This window comes from Carassius gibelio, chromosome A6 (assembly GCF_023724105.1).
Source record: "Carassius gibelio isolate Cgi1373 ecotype wild population from Czech Republic chromosome A6, carGib1.2-hapl.c, whole genome shotgun sequence".
Lineage (NCBI taxonomy): Eukaryota > Metazoa > Chordata > Actinopteri > Cypriniformes > Cyprinidae > Carassius > Carassius gibelio.
In genome coordinates, this window is record NC_068376.1 from 29,631,819 (window position 1) to 29,645,608 (window position 13,790).

The following is a 13,790-nucleotide window of genomic DNA, read 5'->3' on the forward strand; positions in this document are numbered from 1 at the left end:
TTATTTGCGATCAATTTAATGCTTCATTTAGTACTCTAACGGTGAGCTACAGTAATAGTGACGCTTGTCTTAGCAAACAACACTAATGAGACCAAACGAGAGGAAAATAAATGGGAAGTGTAATTTTGGAAGAGAGGAAGTGGCTCCAAAGGGCTCGCTGTTGGCTCATCAGGACTGATTGAAGTGGGCTGTTTTATCATCTTGTCAGGTCGGGACAGGAGAGGAACACTGCAGGTGTCCAGCTCTACAAATTAAAGACACACACACACACACTGCCCCAGGGACTGACCTCGACTTCAGCCTGTCACAGGTAACAGCGATTGCTCTTCTGAGCCGATGACACAAGTCTATCTCTGACTCTTTTCACTTCTTCCCTCTACAAACATCAACACCAACTCTGCTGGTAATTGCTGACAGCTCTGACATTCTCACAGAGTAAAGGAGAGAAAAATATACTCTAAGAAAAAAAAAAGAGAAAGCAAAAATACACCTCAAAGAGCAATGGAAAAGTGTGAAAAAGACAAACGAGAAGACGAGAAAACCTTTGCACATATTCATCATCCAAACAGATCATGCTGTCAAAATAAAACGCATATGATCAAATTACAACAACAACTTTTCCAGTGTTTATAACCAATTTCATTTGGATTTCATGCTGCTTTCGACTTGTGTTTAATATTAATATATCTTTATTAAATGACCATGCATGAACAGCACCAAAAGCCATTCATTCAGTGCTGCAGCATGATAATAAACTACATTAATTAAATGCATCTCATCACTCTTTCTCTCTCTACCTCTCTTTAAATACACTGGAAAAAAAAACATTTAGTTTTGAATCAGTTTTCACTCAAAAAAATCCCAGTACATTTTACAAATAATCACAAAGAATCGGGAATAACACAATAAATCAAATATGAAATTCTAAAGTAAAAAAATAAATAAAATAAAAAATATATATATTAATTAACATGTATTAAATCACACAAGATGTCTATTTAACTCCTAATTTAAATCGTTTAAAATAGTTTATGAATTCATACGAATACCAAAAATATAGAAAAGAGATGCTCTACAAACAAAAGAGGAGGTGCAATCATAAAAAAAATAAAATAAATAAAAATATGTAAATAGGAAAAAGGTGCAACACTGACACATACTGCTTTACTGCTTTCCTCTGGGTAACTATTAGCCTGGGTGCCAGCCCGAACCTCGCCCACAACATTATTTGTTTTTATTTTTTATTTTTTGGGGAAACTGCTTAGAATATGAGTATGACGAAGTCAGGCTAGGTAACTATAAATGTGGAAATTGCACTCAATGTCAACACACCAAGAGGCGGAAATATTTTTTCACATCCCAGAACAGGCAAAAACATAATAATACAAGATGTCATGACTTGTACTTCATGTACTGTAACATTATACGCGGTCCGTGAGGAATGTTGTATGTTGGTGAAACAATTTTTAATTAATTTATTTATATTTGATAGGACTCTCCCTCTCTTTTTTTTAATGGGAATAAGCCACTCCACAATTATTAGTAGCACACCTGTTGCTGATTGTATGAGTGCATAAAGCAGCATGTGTCAGTATTGTTCTAGATGTCTGAAGAAGGTCTCGACTATGGCCGAATTAAATTTTAATTGCATTTATATGTAAATTACACAAAATAAAAGTCCTGCTCTTGATTATGTTTCATATTGAAACAAAAATCTAAAAATCTTTAAACAAGTTACGTATACTTGAGAAGCAATATTGCATTGGCAGATTTTTTGTTGTTTTATGTTTTAAGTAGTTTAAGTTTAAAACAAATGAAAAATAATTTCAAGATGCAATCCATAAAAAGAGTTATTATAAAGTGTTGCTTCTCAAGTAGGTTTATATCAATTTTAGGACATTTAGATATTTTTAATTGGAAACTAGTCAAAAAAGACTAATTCAAAACTCATCAAATTGGATCTGTTTTGCATGTGTTCATCTCTGAATATGTCCATGCATATATTTTATGGTATTATTTGTGTACTGGTGTTGGCTTCTTCTCTGGCACATGTCAGCAGGTTAAGTCTCATTGAGCAGCGGCTCTTTTAAGTTTTAAAAAGTACCAATTTTTAGTGTGTGCGTGTGTGTACGAGGGTAAACGCCACATTTTGTAATAAGTCTGGCACTTCAAAAGGACTGCTTGAACCCTGTGGAATGGCCTCGCCTCGCATCCATTTGAAGTCTAACAATATCACCTTTTTTGTGCTGAGATGAGGACAAAGCCTGACAGCCCAGGCGAGAACACACGGCCACAGTGATTTAGGATCAAATGGCTAGAAAATGAAACCAATGAGGAATAAATCTGCATATTGAAATGTATTAAATACACTTAGATTCTCAAGCAATTCAATAGTCAAGCTGAGAAACAAACCAGCAAGAGCCAAATGTGCTAAACATACAGGGAACTTGTAGATTAGAACTTTATATTATTCCATTTTCAAGCCAAAAAAAGCAGCATTGAATGAATTTAGCTTAAAATGTTTAAGAATATTTTGTTTAAATGCTGACTTGAACAGGCTAAACAGGTAAATGTGCTACGTTATTAGCAAATGTGTGTTGCAGCACCTTTATTATATTACCATTACTGGGTTTTAGACATGTTTACATGCATTTTTTTATGCAAATAGTGCAGAAATGCAAAGATGTCTAGGGTTAGTATTAAGTTACTATGACAGATGGTGAGGTAGATTTTCTGTTCACTGCTTATACTGACTGTATGAATTGTAATGCATGAGCAAAACACAGATAAATGCAGCTTCATGTCATGCATCTCATGCATCATTCAGGTTTAATGTGCTCAGACTTCTCTATTCCAAACCATGACAGTTACTGGAGATTTCCTGACTAATTAATCAGGATTAACTAGCTAATAGGATTTGTTCAAGATAACATCTAACAATCCAGATAATATGGAGAAGGTAAGACTGCTGTGTGTAACCTAGATATGAAGAACTCGTGAGCTCCAGCGCTGGCTGAAGAGATAACAAGCGATAACTTTACACCAGTGTCAGCGGCTTGCATTGTTTGCTTCTGTTTGAGGTTTAGCTAATTAGCTCTGAAACAACAGTTAGATATTTTCTCTAAGCTTCTGACTGCTCAAATCACCAAAATGCAAGAGCTGAAGGTAAGCTTAAATGTGCACTAAATAACTTTATTTATTTATTTATTTTTTTATGTTTTGTGGTTATATGTATTACACTGACAACTAGTGTTACGGATACAGATTACAGAATAAAGGCAAACATCTTCACTTTTATTTAGCCAGATAGACCAAAGTCTTCATCTGAAGAGAATGGACATCATTTCAAACAACTGATTAAACTATTTAAATTATTTTAATCATCATGTCATAAAGTCTTAAAGTAATAGTTAAAAAAAGAAAAACTTTGCTGAAAGTATACTCACCCTCAGGCCACCCAAGATGAGTTTATTTCTCAGCATTACATCACTTGCTCACCAAAGGATAATCTGCAAGTGAATGGATGCTATAAGAACGAGTCTAAACAGCTGATGAAAATAAACCATCGCTTTGAGTCCATAATAATGCTTGCTTCAGTGATAAAGTTAATCTGCTGTTGTGCTCTCACATCAACATCAAATATCACATATTTGCACATGTAGCGGTTTTGAACAGTTTTAGCTTGTAAACAGTGGTTGATACGTGCAGATTTCTATCCTTATTCAGATGAGACAACCTTTTTCACAGGAGAAAGCAATATTATGGAGAAAGGTATTTTACCAGGAAGCAACAGTTTGTAAAAAAAAAAAAAAAAAGTTATTTTACTTTAAAAATTTAAAAACCTTTTAATTATGGATATGTTTTTTACAAGCACTCAGCTTTTCACTTCACAAGAGGTTAACTGATGCACTGGAGTGGATTACTAGTGGATTATTGTGATGTTTTCATCAGCTGTTTGGACTCTGATTCTGACGGCACCCATTCACTGCAGAGGATCCACTGCTGAGCAAGTGATGGAATGCTACATTTCTCCAAATCTGATGAAGAAACAAACTCATCTCAGATCTTGGATGACCTGACGGTGAGTACATTTTCATTTTTGAGTGAACTATTCCTTAATTGATTTCATCTGGTTAGTACTTGGTTGGATGCATGTTCCAGGTCTTAATGTGTACAGTTTATCAGTGCAAACATTATTACAAAGGAAAATAAAAAGTGTTTGCCTTCATAATCTTACAGCAAGTCTTGAAAACGACATTATCAATGACTTCTTCTCAGGCATCTGTCATATAAAGATCCAATAAATTCTGGATGGGTAAAATTCTGTCCTACCATTTCATTTTTTTCTGTTGATTATGCTTTTTGGAATGACATTGCATTATGGAATGTTATGAAAATTCTAAATCCATTTAGAATTCTAATTCCACCGGATTCCCACATCATTTCTAAAAATTGGTGTTTGGACTAGTATGACATCCTGCCCAGCTTTACTTGTCTACCTTTCATCTGGTTAATCATTATGCATGCCGTCACTGGTTTCCTGGTTATTTCGCAGACAATAACAAACAGAAATTCTAGAACACGGACATACACACACAAACAGAATGAAATCAAAGGGACACATCACAGACAGGACATTCTGCTTACAGAGGACACACACAACGAAACAAATATAAGAAAACATAAAACAAATAAGGATCAATGACATGATGCTCATTTACTTTGTTTTGTGTCGAGAATCTAATAACTTATTCAAAATGATTAAAATAAAACAGAATTCAGTACCAATTTTCTATGATTAAAAAGATTAATTTTTATATTTTTGTAAAAAATGCAGAAAAAATGACTTAAAAGAGTGATATTTTTGTATAAAAAAAATAAAATCTGCCAAATGAAAATAAAAAAGGAAGCAGCTTTAAATTAATTAATTTATAAAAAAATGCTATTATTAATATTTCTTTGCACAAACACAGAGTACATTTATTAACACACACAAATTACTGTTTACACACACACACACACACACACACATATGAGCTTTACTCATAAATACTATAAAAAGTATCAAGCTACAGATTTCTGATGCGAATGCTGTTCTGTTTCACCAGCAGATGAATGCAAATGAGTGCATTTTAAACTATTATAAACTATTCTACTTTTTTATAATTTTCCCTTTTTATTTTCTTAGACATTTTTCATTGATCCATACATGAAAACACAACACAAACAAAAACTATGTGACCTTACAGTCTGTGGAACTTTTCTCACAAGAAAAGTCCAAGATCATGAAAAACACATGACTGCATACAGCCACACGTCACAGTGTTTTATATGAACAACGGCAGCCAGTCTCTCACCTTTCTTGGGTGGACAGGTGGTGTTGACCACTGGAGAAAAATGCACACAACACACACAACTTCAGAACACAATCATCTACATCATTCATCAAAAACACACACCAAAAAACAAACAATTATTACGGAAATTAAAGTGGTTACAAAATAATAAATCTCGCATATTACTGTAAAATCTTAATGGAGGCTCATACCTAGTAAATGTGTTGAACGAATAGATCACCCAAAAATTTAAGTTTGCTGAAAATGTACTTACTCTCAGGCCATCCAAGATGTAGATGAGTTAGTTTCATGGGAACAGATTTGGAGACATTTAGCATTACATCAGTTGCTCACCAATGGATCCTCTGTAGTGAATGGGTGCCGTCAAAATAAAAGTTCACAAAAGTTTGCAGACTGGAGTGGTGTGGATTACTTGTGTATTATTGTGATGTTTTTATCACCTGTTTGTCCTCTCATTTTGACGGCACCCATTCACTGCAGAAGATCCATTAGTAAGTTTCTCCAAATACAACGAAACAAACTCATCCTTATCTTGAATGGCCTGAGAGTGAGCACATTTTCTTTTTTGGGTGAACTATTCCTTTGATTGTACCCAAATTACAAATGGCAAAAATGCTCAATAACAAAAATATCAGCATGTTTGCATGTACAGAATGAAATTATTTGATAATTGAAATGGTTGGAGATTATTTATGCACATTAATGAGTAATCACCCAGCTGTATTTATCATTAAGCTCATGGCACCCATTCACTCGATGGTTCAAAATAATATCCTTGGCAACTAACTGAAATAAATTAAAGTTGAAGTACTAAAATGACTAAAACTATAACGGAAATAAAAATATATAAAAAACTAAACACAAAAACCCCACATAAATGACACGCACATAACAAAATGACTAAAACTAAAATTAAAATGCTTACCGAAATACATGCGTTTAAATTGCTTAAAGTTAAATAGAAATATAAAACAAACTTAAGCTAAAATACATACAAAAAACGCTAATTCAAAATATTAATATATGCAACAACAGTTTATTAAAAACAACATTGATTTGAATAAAAAAAAGATTTGTGGAAAATAATAAGTACATAACTAGCTTGCTGATATGGTCTTTATGAAACTTGACTGATCAAATTAAAATGCTAGAAATCATAATTAACAGTTTTCTTTATTTACAAAATTCATTGTTATAAATGAAATGCCATCAAAATCACCACTAATATTTGAAATACTCAATATTTATATATACACACACACATTCAAAGCCCCACGTGACAGTGAGCTGAACTTTCACATGATCGTCAGTGGCAGTGATTCAGAAGTGCTTTAGCTCAGAGATCCTGAGCTCCTGTCAGTGAGGTCCTTCAGATCCTCCGTCCCTCCCGCAGCACGACCTGACCCTTCTCAATGTTCACTAGTGTCTTTGTGCTAATCAAGCGGCTCTCAGAAGCTCAGCTTATCTCCACAGTCCCGGTCTCTGTTCTCATTCTCTCGTTCGCTCCAGCGGCAGCAGGTAATGACAAAAGAACTGTCTCTGCTGCACATGTGAATGAACTGAAGCACTCATATCAATATTTTCTTCCTGCCAATATTTCAAGCCTCTTTTAAGGCAGCTCTATCGTTTCTGATGGTGACAGGGGTCTTTCTTTGTGCCGTCACACAATCAAGTGCTGTTTTTGCCTAAAAGACTGCCAACGGATGGGAAACACACTATAACCCTGCCCTCATTTTTGGAGACGGCACGTGTGAACTCCGGTTGAAGGTGTGTTTTGAGCTTCTAGTCCCAGCACAAACTCATGCTGCGCTTGAGCCAGAAAAAGTCATGTCTGTTGTGGAGAGGTGTGTTATTACTGTTATTATCAGGCTTACGAGTTTCACCTGGTAAACGATAAAATAGGTGAAGAAAAAAAAAAACCAAAGACTTACACTAAAGGAGGGAATCAAGCGGAGGACCACAGATGGGGAGGCTCTTCTGATGTAAAAAAAAGAGGATAGACTAGTGCCTTATATTGAGTATTACTACAGACAGTGTGTGTGTGAGTGTGTGTGTGTGTGTGTGTGCTTGAGACAGAATAGGCACTCATGCTGAATAAAACATGAAACTGAAGAAGAGAGGCTGATGTGACAGATATGTTAGTGAACATGTGCACACACACGCACACACACACACACACTCATAGGGTTGCAGGACAGCATGGGAGATAGATAATCTAAAGCTGCAGTTCAGAGTCCTTTTAAATGCCTTTGATCCGTCTGATTGGACACTAAAACCAGCTTCTAACATGATCCAACACACGCTTTATTAAACTCACTCCAGTCATCACGAACTGAGACCCTCACAGGATACTGCCAGCAACAACACTAATGTGCAAAAATGAACAAGATTTTCATATTATTCCTCCAATTTACATTTCATTAAGCATGTATCTGGGATCTTTTTTTAAGAATAATTTCGATAAATTAAAATATAAATAATAAATCATATGAAACTGGTATTACAATGTCACATTGGCAACTAATTGATAATTCAAGCACTAAAATGGACTGAAAATAAAAATAATAATAACTAAAACTAAACTTAAATAATATATTAAACTTATAATAATATAATAATATTATAAATTAATAACAACAATGAAAACACAAAGATACAAAATTTAATGTCAAATTAAAATCCATCCATCCATCCATCATCTTCCGCTTATCCGGGGCCGGGTCGCGGGGGCAACAGTCTAAGCAGAGACGCCCAGACTTCCCTCTCCCTAGCCACTTCTTCCATCTCTTCCGGGGGGACCCCGAGACGTTCCCAGGCCAGCCGGGAGACATAGTCCCTCCAGCGTGTCCTAGGTCTTCCCCGGGGCCTCCTCCCGGTGAGACGTGCCTGGAACACCTCCCTGGGAAGGCGTCCAGGAGGCATCCGAAATAGATGCCCGAGCCACCTCAGCTGGCTCCTCTCGATGTGGAGGAGCAACGGCTCTACTCTGAGCTCCTCCCGAGTGACCGAGCTTCTCACCCTATCTCTAAGGGAGCGCCCAGCCACCCGACGGAGAAAGCTCATTTCGGCCGCCTGTATCCGGGATCTTGTCCTTTCGGTCATGACCCACAGCTCATGACCATAGGTGAGAGTAGGAATGTAGATTGACCGGAAAATCGAGAGCTTTGCCTTACAGCTCAGCTCCTTCTTCACCACGACAGACCGGTACAGCGACCGCATTACTGCAGAAGCTGCACCGATCCGTCTGTCAATCTCACGTTCCATCCTTCCCTCACTCGTGAACAAGACCCCAAGATACCTGAACTCCACCACTTGAGGCAGGAACTCTCCACCAACCTGAAGTGGGCAATCCACCCTTTTCCGACTGAGAACCATGGCCTCGGACTTGGAGGTGCTGATTCTCATCCCAGCCGATTCACACTCGGCTGCAAACCGTCCCAGTGCACGCTGAAGGTCCTGGTCTGAGGAGGCCAACACGACAACATCATCCGCAAAAAGCAGCGACGAAATCATATGGTCCCCAAACCGGACACTCTCCGGCCCTTGGCTGCGCCTAGAAATTCTGTTCATAATTTTTGAAAAAAATTTTTGTTCATAACCGGTGACAAAGGGCAGCCCTGCCGGAGTCCAACATGCACCGGGAACAGGTCTGACTTACTGCCGGCAATGCGAACCAAGCTCTTGCTCCGGTCGTACAGCGACCGAACAGCCCTAAGTAGGGAGCCGCCGACCCCATACTCCCGGAGCACCCTCCACAGGATGCCGCGAGGAACACGGTCGAATGCCTTCTCCAAGTCCACAAAACACATGTGGACTGGTTGGGCAAACTCCCATGAACCCTCCAGCACCCTGGAAAGGGTATAGAGCTGGTCCAGTGTTCCACGACCGGGACGAAAACCACACTGTTCCTCCTGAATCCGAGGTTCCACCATCGGCCGAATTCTCCTCTCTAGTACCTTGGCATAGACTTTCCCAGGGAGGCTGAGAAGTGTGATTCCCCTATAGTTGGAACACACTCTCCGGTCCCCCTTCTTGAAAAGAGGGACCACCACCCCGGTCTGCCTGTCCCCAACCGCCATGCGATGTTGCAGAGGCGTGTCAGCCAAGACAGCCCCACAACATCCAGAGACTTGAGGTACTCGGGGCGGATCTCATCCACCCCTGGTGCCTTGCCACCGAGGAGCTTTTTAACTACCTCGATGACTTCAGCCCGGGTGATGGACGAGTGCTCCTCCGAGTCCCCAGCCACTGCTTCCTCAACGGAACACAAGTCGGTGGGATTGAGGAGATCCTCGAAGTATTCCTTCCACCGCCCGACGATATCCCCAGTTGAGGTCAACAGGTGCCCATCTCTACTGTAAACAGCGTTGGTAGGGCACTGCTTCCCCCTCCTGAGGCGTCGAACAGTTTGCCAGAATCTCTTCGAGGCCAACCTATAGTCTTTCTCCATGGCCTCACCGAACTCCTCCCAGGCCCGAGTTTTTGCCTCCACGACTACCCGGGCTGCAGTCCGCTTGGCCTGCCGGTACCTGTCAGCTGCCTCCGGAGTCCCACAAGCCATCCAGGCCCGATAGGACTCCTTCTTCAGCTTGACAGCATCCCTTACTTCCGGTGTCCACCACCGGGTTCGGGGATTGCCGCCTCGACAGGCACCGGAGACCTTACGGCCACAGCTTTGAGCAGCTGCAGCGACAATGGAGGTGGAGAACATGGTCCACTCGGACCCAATATCTCCAGACTCCCTCGGGATCCGGTCGAAGCTCTGCCGGAGGTGGGAGTTGAAGATCTCTCTGACAGGGGGCTCGGCCAAACGTTCCCAACAGACCCTCACAGTACGTTTGGGTCTGCCGAGTCTGTCCAGCTTCCTCCTCCGCCATCGGATCCAACTCACCACCAGGTGGTGATCAGTTGACAGCTCCGCCCCTCTCTTCACCCGAGTGTCCAAGACATATGGCCGAAGGTCTGATGACACGACCACAAAGTCGATCATCGACCTCCGGCCTAGGGTGTCCTGGTGCCACGTGCACTGATGGACACCCTTATGCTTGAACATGGTGTTTGTTATGGACAAACTGTGGTTAGCACAGAAATCCAATAACAGAACACCGCTCGGGTTCAGGTCAGGGGAGCCGTTCCTCCCAATCACGCCCCTCCAGGTGTCACTGTCACTGCCCACGTGAGCGTTGAAGTCCCCCAGTAGAACGACGGAGTCTCCAGTCGGAGCACTTTCCAGCACCCCTCCCAGAGACTCCAAGAAGGCCGGGTAGTCCGCACTGCCGTTCGGCCCGTAGGCACAATATTATTATTATTATTATCAAATTAAAATAAAAAAAATAAAAATAAATCTTGAAAAAGCTGTCTTAATGTTATCATTTAGAAACTACAATAGCATTTAAATAATAAGATATATTATAAACTTATAAACATATAACATTAAAAACCCCCACTAAAAAAAGTCCAGCACTGAAATAAATTGCGTGCACACACACACACACACGCACGCACACACACACACACACACACACACACACACACACACACACACACACACACACACACGCACACACCAACACATACAGACACGCACGCATGCATGCACACAAACACACGTTTGTTTTGGTGTAAAGTGGGTTCATCCCATAGGTGTAATGGTTTGTATTCTGTACAAACTGTATATTCTATGGCCCTTCACCAACCCTACACCTAACCCTAACCATCACAGGAAACCTTGTGCATTTTTACTTTCTTAAAAAAACTCATTCTGTATGATTTATAAGTGTTTTGAAAAATGGGGACATGGGTTATGTCTTCATAAGTCACCCTCTCCTTGTAATACCCATGTCATTATACAGAGTTGTGTCCTGATATGTCACAAAAACAAGAACACACACACACACACACACGCATGCACGAACGCACACACACACTAAATGCTCCACTGTGCATTTTATTTGCTCTACATCTAGTGACAAATTGGAAGGATATCAAGTTGTTGTGGCTGGAGAGCCGGAGCGATCCATTAGAATAGTCCTGAAATGCAAACACTCGGAGCAGCGCTGGATTGCATAAATCTTCCTCAGAGCCGAGCGCAACAGACACACAGAGAGAGCAAGTGTGTTAACCTCCGACAGACATGCAGTGCTGCATCACAATCACAAAGGTGAACTCATGCACACAAACACACACACACACACACGTGACGTCCTGAGGGGCGTTTTCAGATCTCATCCTCATCACGACTGAATATTGCTAAAACTGCTCAACACAGCGTGAAATAGTCCTGGAAAACACTCACAAGATTCATATTTCAAGTCAAGGTCTTAAGGTTAATGGAAGGTTAACTTAAAATTATCATGCATAGGCAACAATTCATTTGTAACTCCACATATGTTGTATTAAAGAGCAAGGATTATCATCTAGACAAAACAAACATGGCTGAAGAAACAATCAGAGCATTTTAGGGTCTTATAATACTATTCTCAGTTTCAAAATCTAAATAAATAAATATATGCCACTGCACCAAAATATATAATATCACACTGAAAATAGCATGGTTCTTTTGATTAGGAATCTTGTAAATATCTTGTTACTTTATCACTATCACTTACAAAAAAGTACTGTGGTAATACCATGTTACAGGGATGGAATCAGATGGTAATTTCATGGTGTTTTAATGCACTACCGTTAGAAAAAATAAAAATCCTTTTATTCAGCAAGCATGCATCACATTGATCAAAAATGAGAGTAAAGACATTTATAATGTTACAAATATTTGGTTACAGTTTGTTTTAAGGTGTCCTTGTTACATTATAATTATACATATAAGTGCTGAGTGATATTAATTAACTACATGTACTTACTAGTGTATATGGTTAAGATTTGGGTTTGGCTTAGGGTCACTTGCATGCAATTATGCATAATTAATTGTTATTATAATAGTACATGTAACATGTGTGACGAAACACCTTAAAATATAGTGTTTCCAAAGATTTTTATTTCAAATAAATCCTACATTTTCAAATAAATGTTGTTGAAATTTTTATTCATCAAAGAATCCTGAAAAAAAGAAAATATCATTCCATTAAATGTAAAAAATATACAAATAGAAAACATTTTAAACTGCAATAATATTTTACATTATTTCTATTTTTACTGTATTTTTGATTAAATAAATGCAGCTTTGGTGAGCAGAAGGTAATTTTTTTTACCAACCCCAAATTTTTAACGCTAGTGTATAAACCATGGTACAGAATGATTATAATATTTATATTTACATGGCACTCCCAAATATTTTAAAGAATATTATATTACTACGGTACACCTCAAAAAACATACTAATAATTCTGTCTGATTTCAGTACCATATATATCAAAATACAACAGCATTGCCATCACTGTACTGCCACAGAAGTGTGTTGTGAAGGCGTTGTGATGGAATTCAACATCAGAGCGTTGTGCAATGGTGTATCTGGGGCAGAATTCACCACTTCCACCCAGAAGTTACATAAGATGTCTTCACATCGCCGCGCGCCGCTTCTACTGCGGGATTAAGCAGCTCAGATTTTCTAAAGCCATTCACTACGGCACAGACAAAGCTTTCACTTCCATCATTTATTGACGTACTCCATTAAATTTGCTCCCTTTAATTAGTCTTTTATTGAGCGCTGTGTGTTTTTAAGTGCCAGTGGAGTGAGGTTTTGAACAATGAAGCTTCCTCATGTTCAGTGTAAGTTTCTTGAGCAACAAAGCGGGATATTAGAATGATTTCTGAAGATCATGTGACACTGAAGACTGGAGGAATGATGCTGAGAATTCAGCCTTTCATCACAGAAATAAATTACAATTTAAAATATATAAACATAGAAAACAGTTAATTTAAATTATAATAATATTTCAAAATATTACTGAATTTGACAGTATTTTTGATCAAATAAATGCAGCCTTGGTGAGCATAAGAGACTTCTTTCAAAACATAAAAAATCTTTTAAACAGTGATATAATCCATGGCACTGAATGATAATCATATTCATATTTACATGGAACAACGAACGTGTGTCTGACCTCCTCCTAAACAGCCTCTCTTTTGAACAGTCTGCTATTTAAAGGTTATTATATTTATAATACGATGAAGGCTATTGGCGTCCAGGGACGCAATTGAAAGCTACCTCACAACACTTCACCTGACCTCATCAATTCAAGTGTTTTTAATCAGATGCATCTGTGTGAATCCCTGCTGCTTCGGACGTTTCCCTTCTCAAATGTCTTATATATTTCATGAACCGAGGACAGCAGACTGTTAACAGCCGTTTTTAATGAAGTGTCGAAGTTTAAAGTAAATGCACCGCTGGAAGAGATGTTCACTGAGCCGTTGCATTTTGGTTCTTAAATGTAATAAAATAAACCTTGATATTGAGATTTCACATACAGGCAAGCC

General features: G+C 38.9%; 1 protein-coding gene across 3 annotated transcripts in view; it reads right to left on the reverse strand.

Annotated features, from left to right (window-relative positions):
• The window catches only part of LOC128016028 (solute carrier family 12 member 5-like), a 90,172-nt gene that overhangs the window by 50,658 nt on the left and 25,724 nt on the right, over positions 1-13,790 (reverse strand). For 2 of the 3 annotated variants that reach the window (XM_052600343.1, XM_052600342.1), the window contains exon 2: positions 5,358-5,387. The exons of the other annotated variant lie outside the window; for it this stretch is intronic. In XM_052600343.1, the coding sequence (XP_052456303.1) occupies positions 5,358-5,387 (30 nt within the window). The remainder of the gene's footprint in view (positions 1-5,357; positions 5,388-13,790) is intronic. 3 annotated transcript variants of the gene reach the window in all.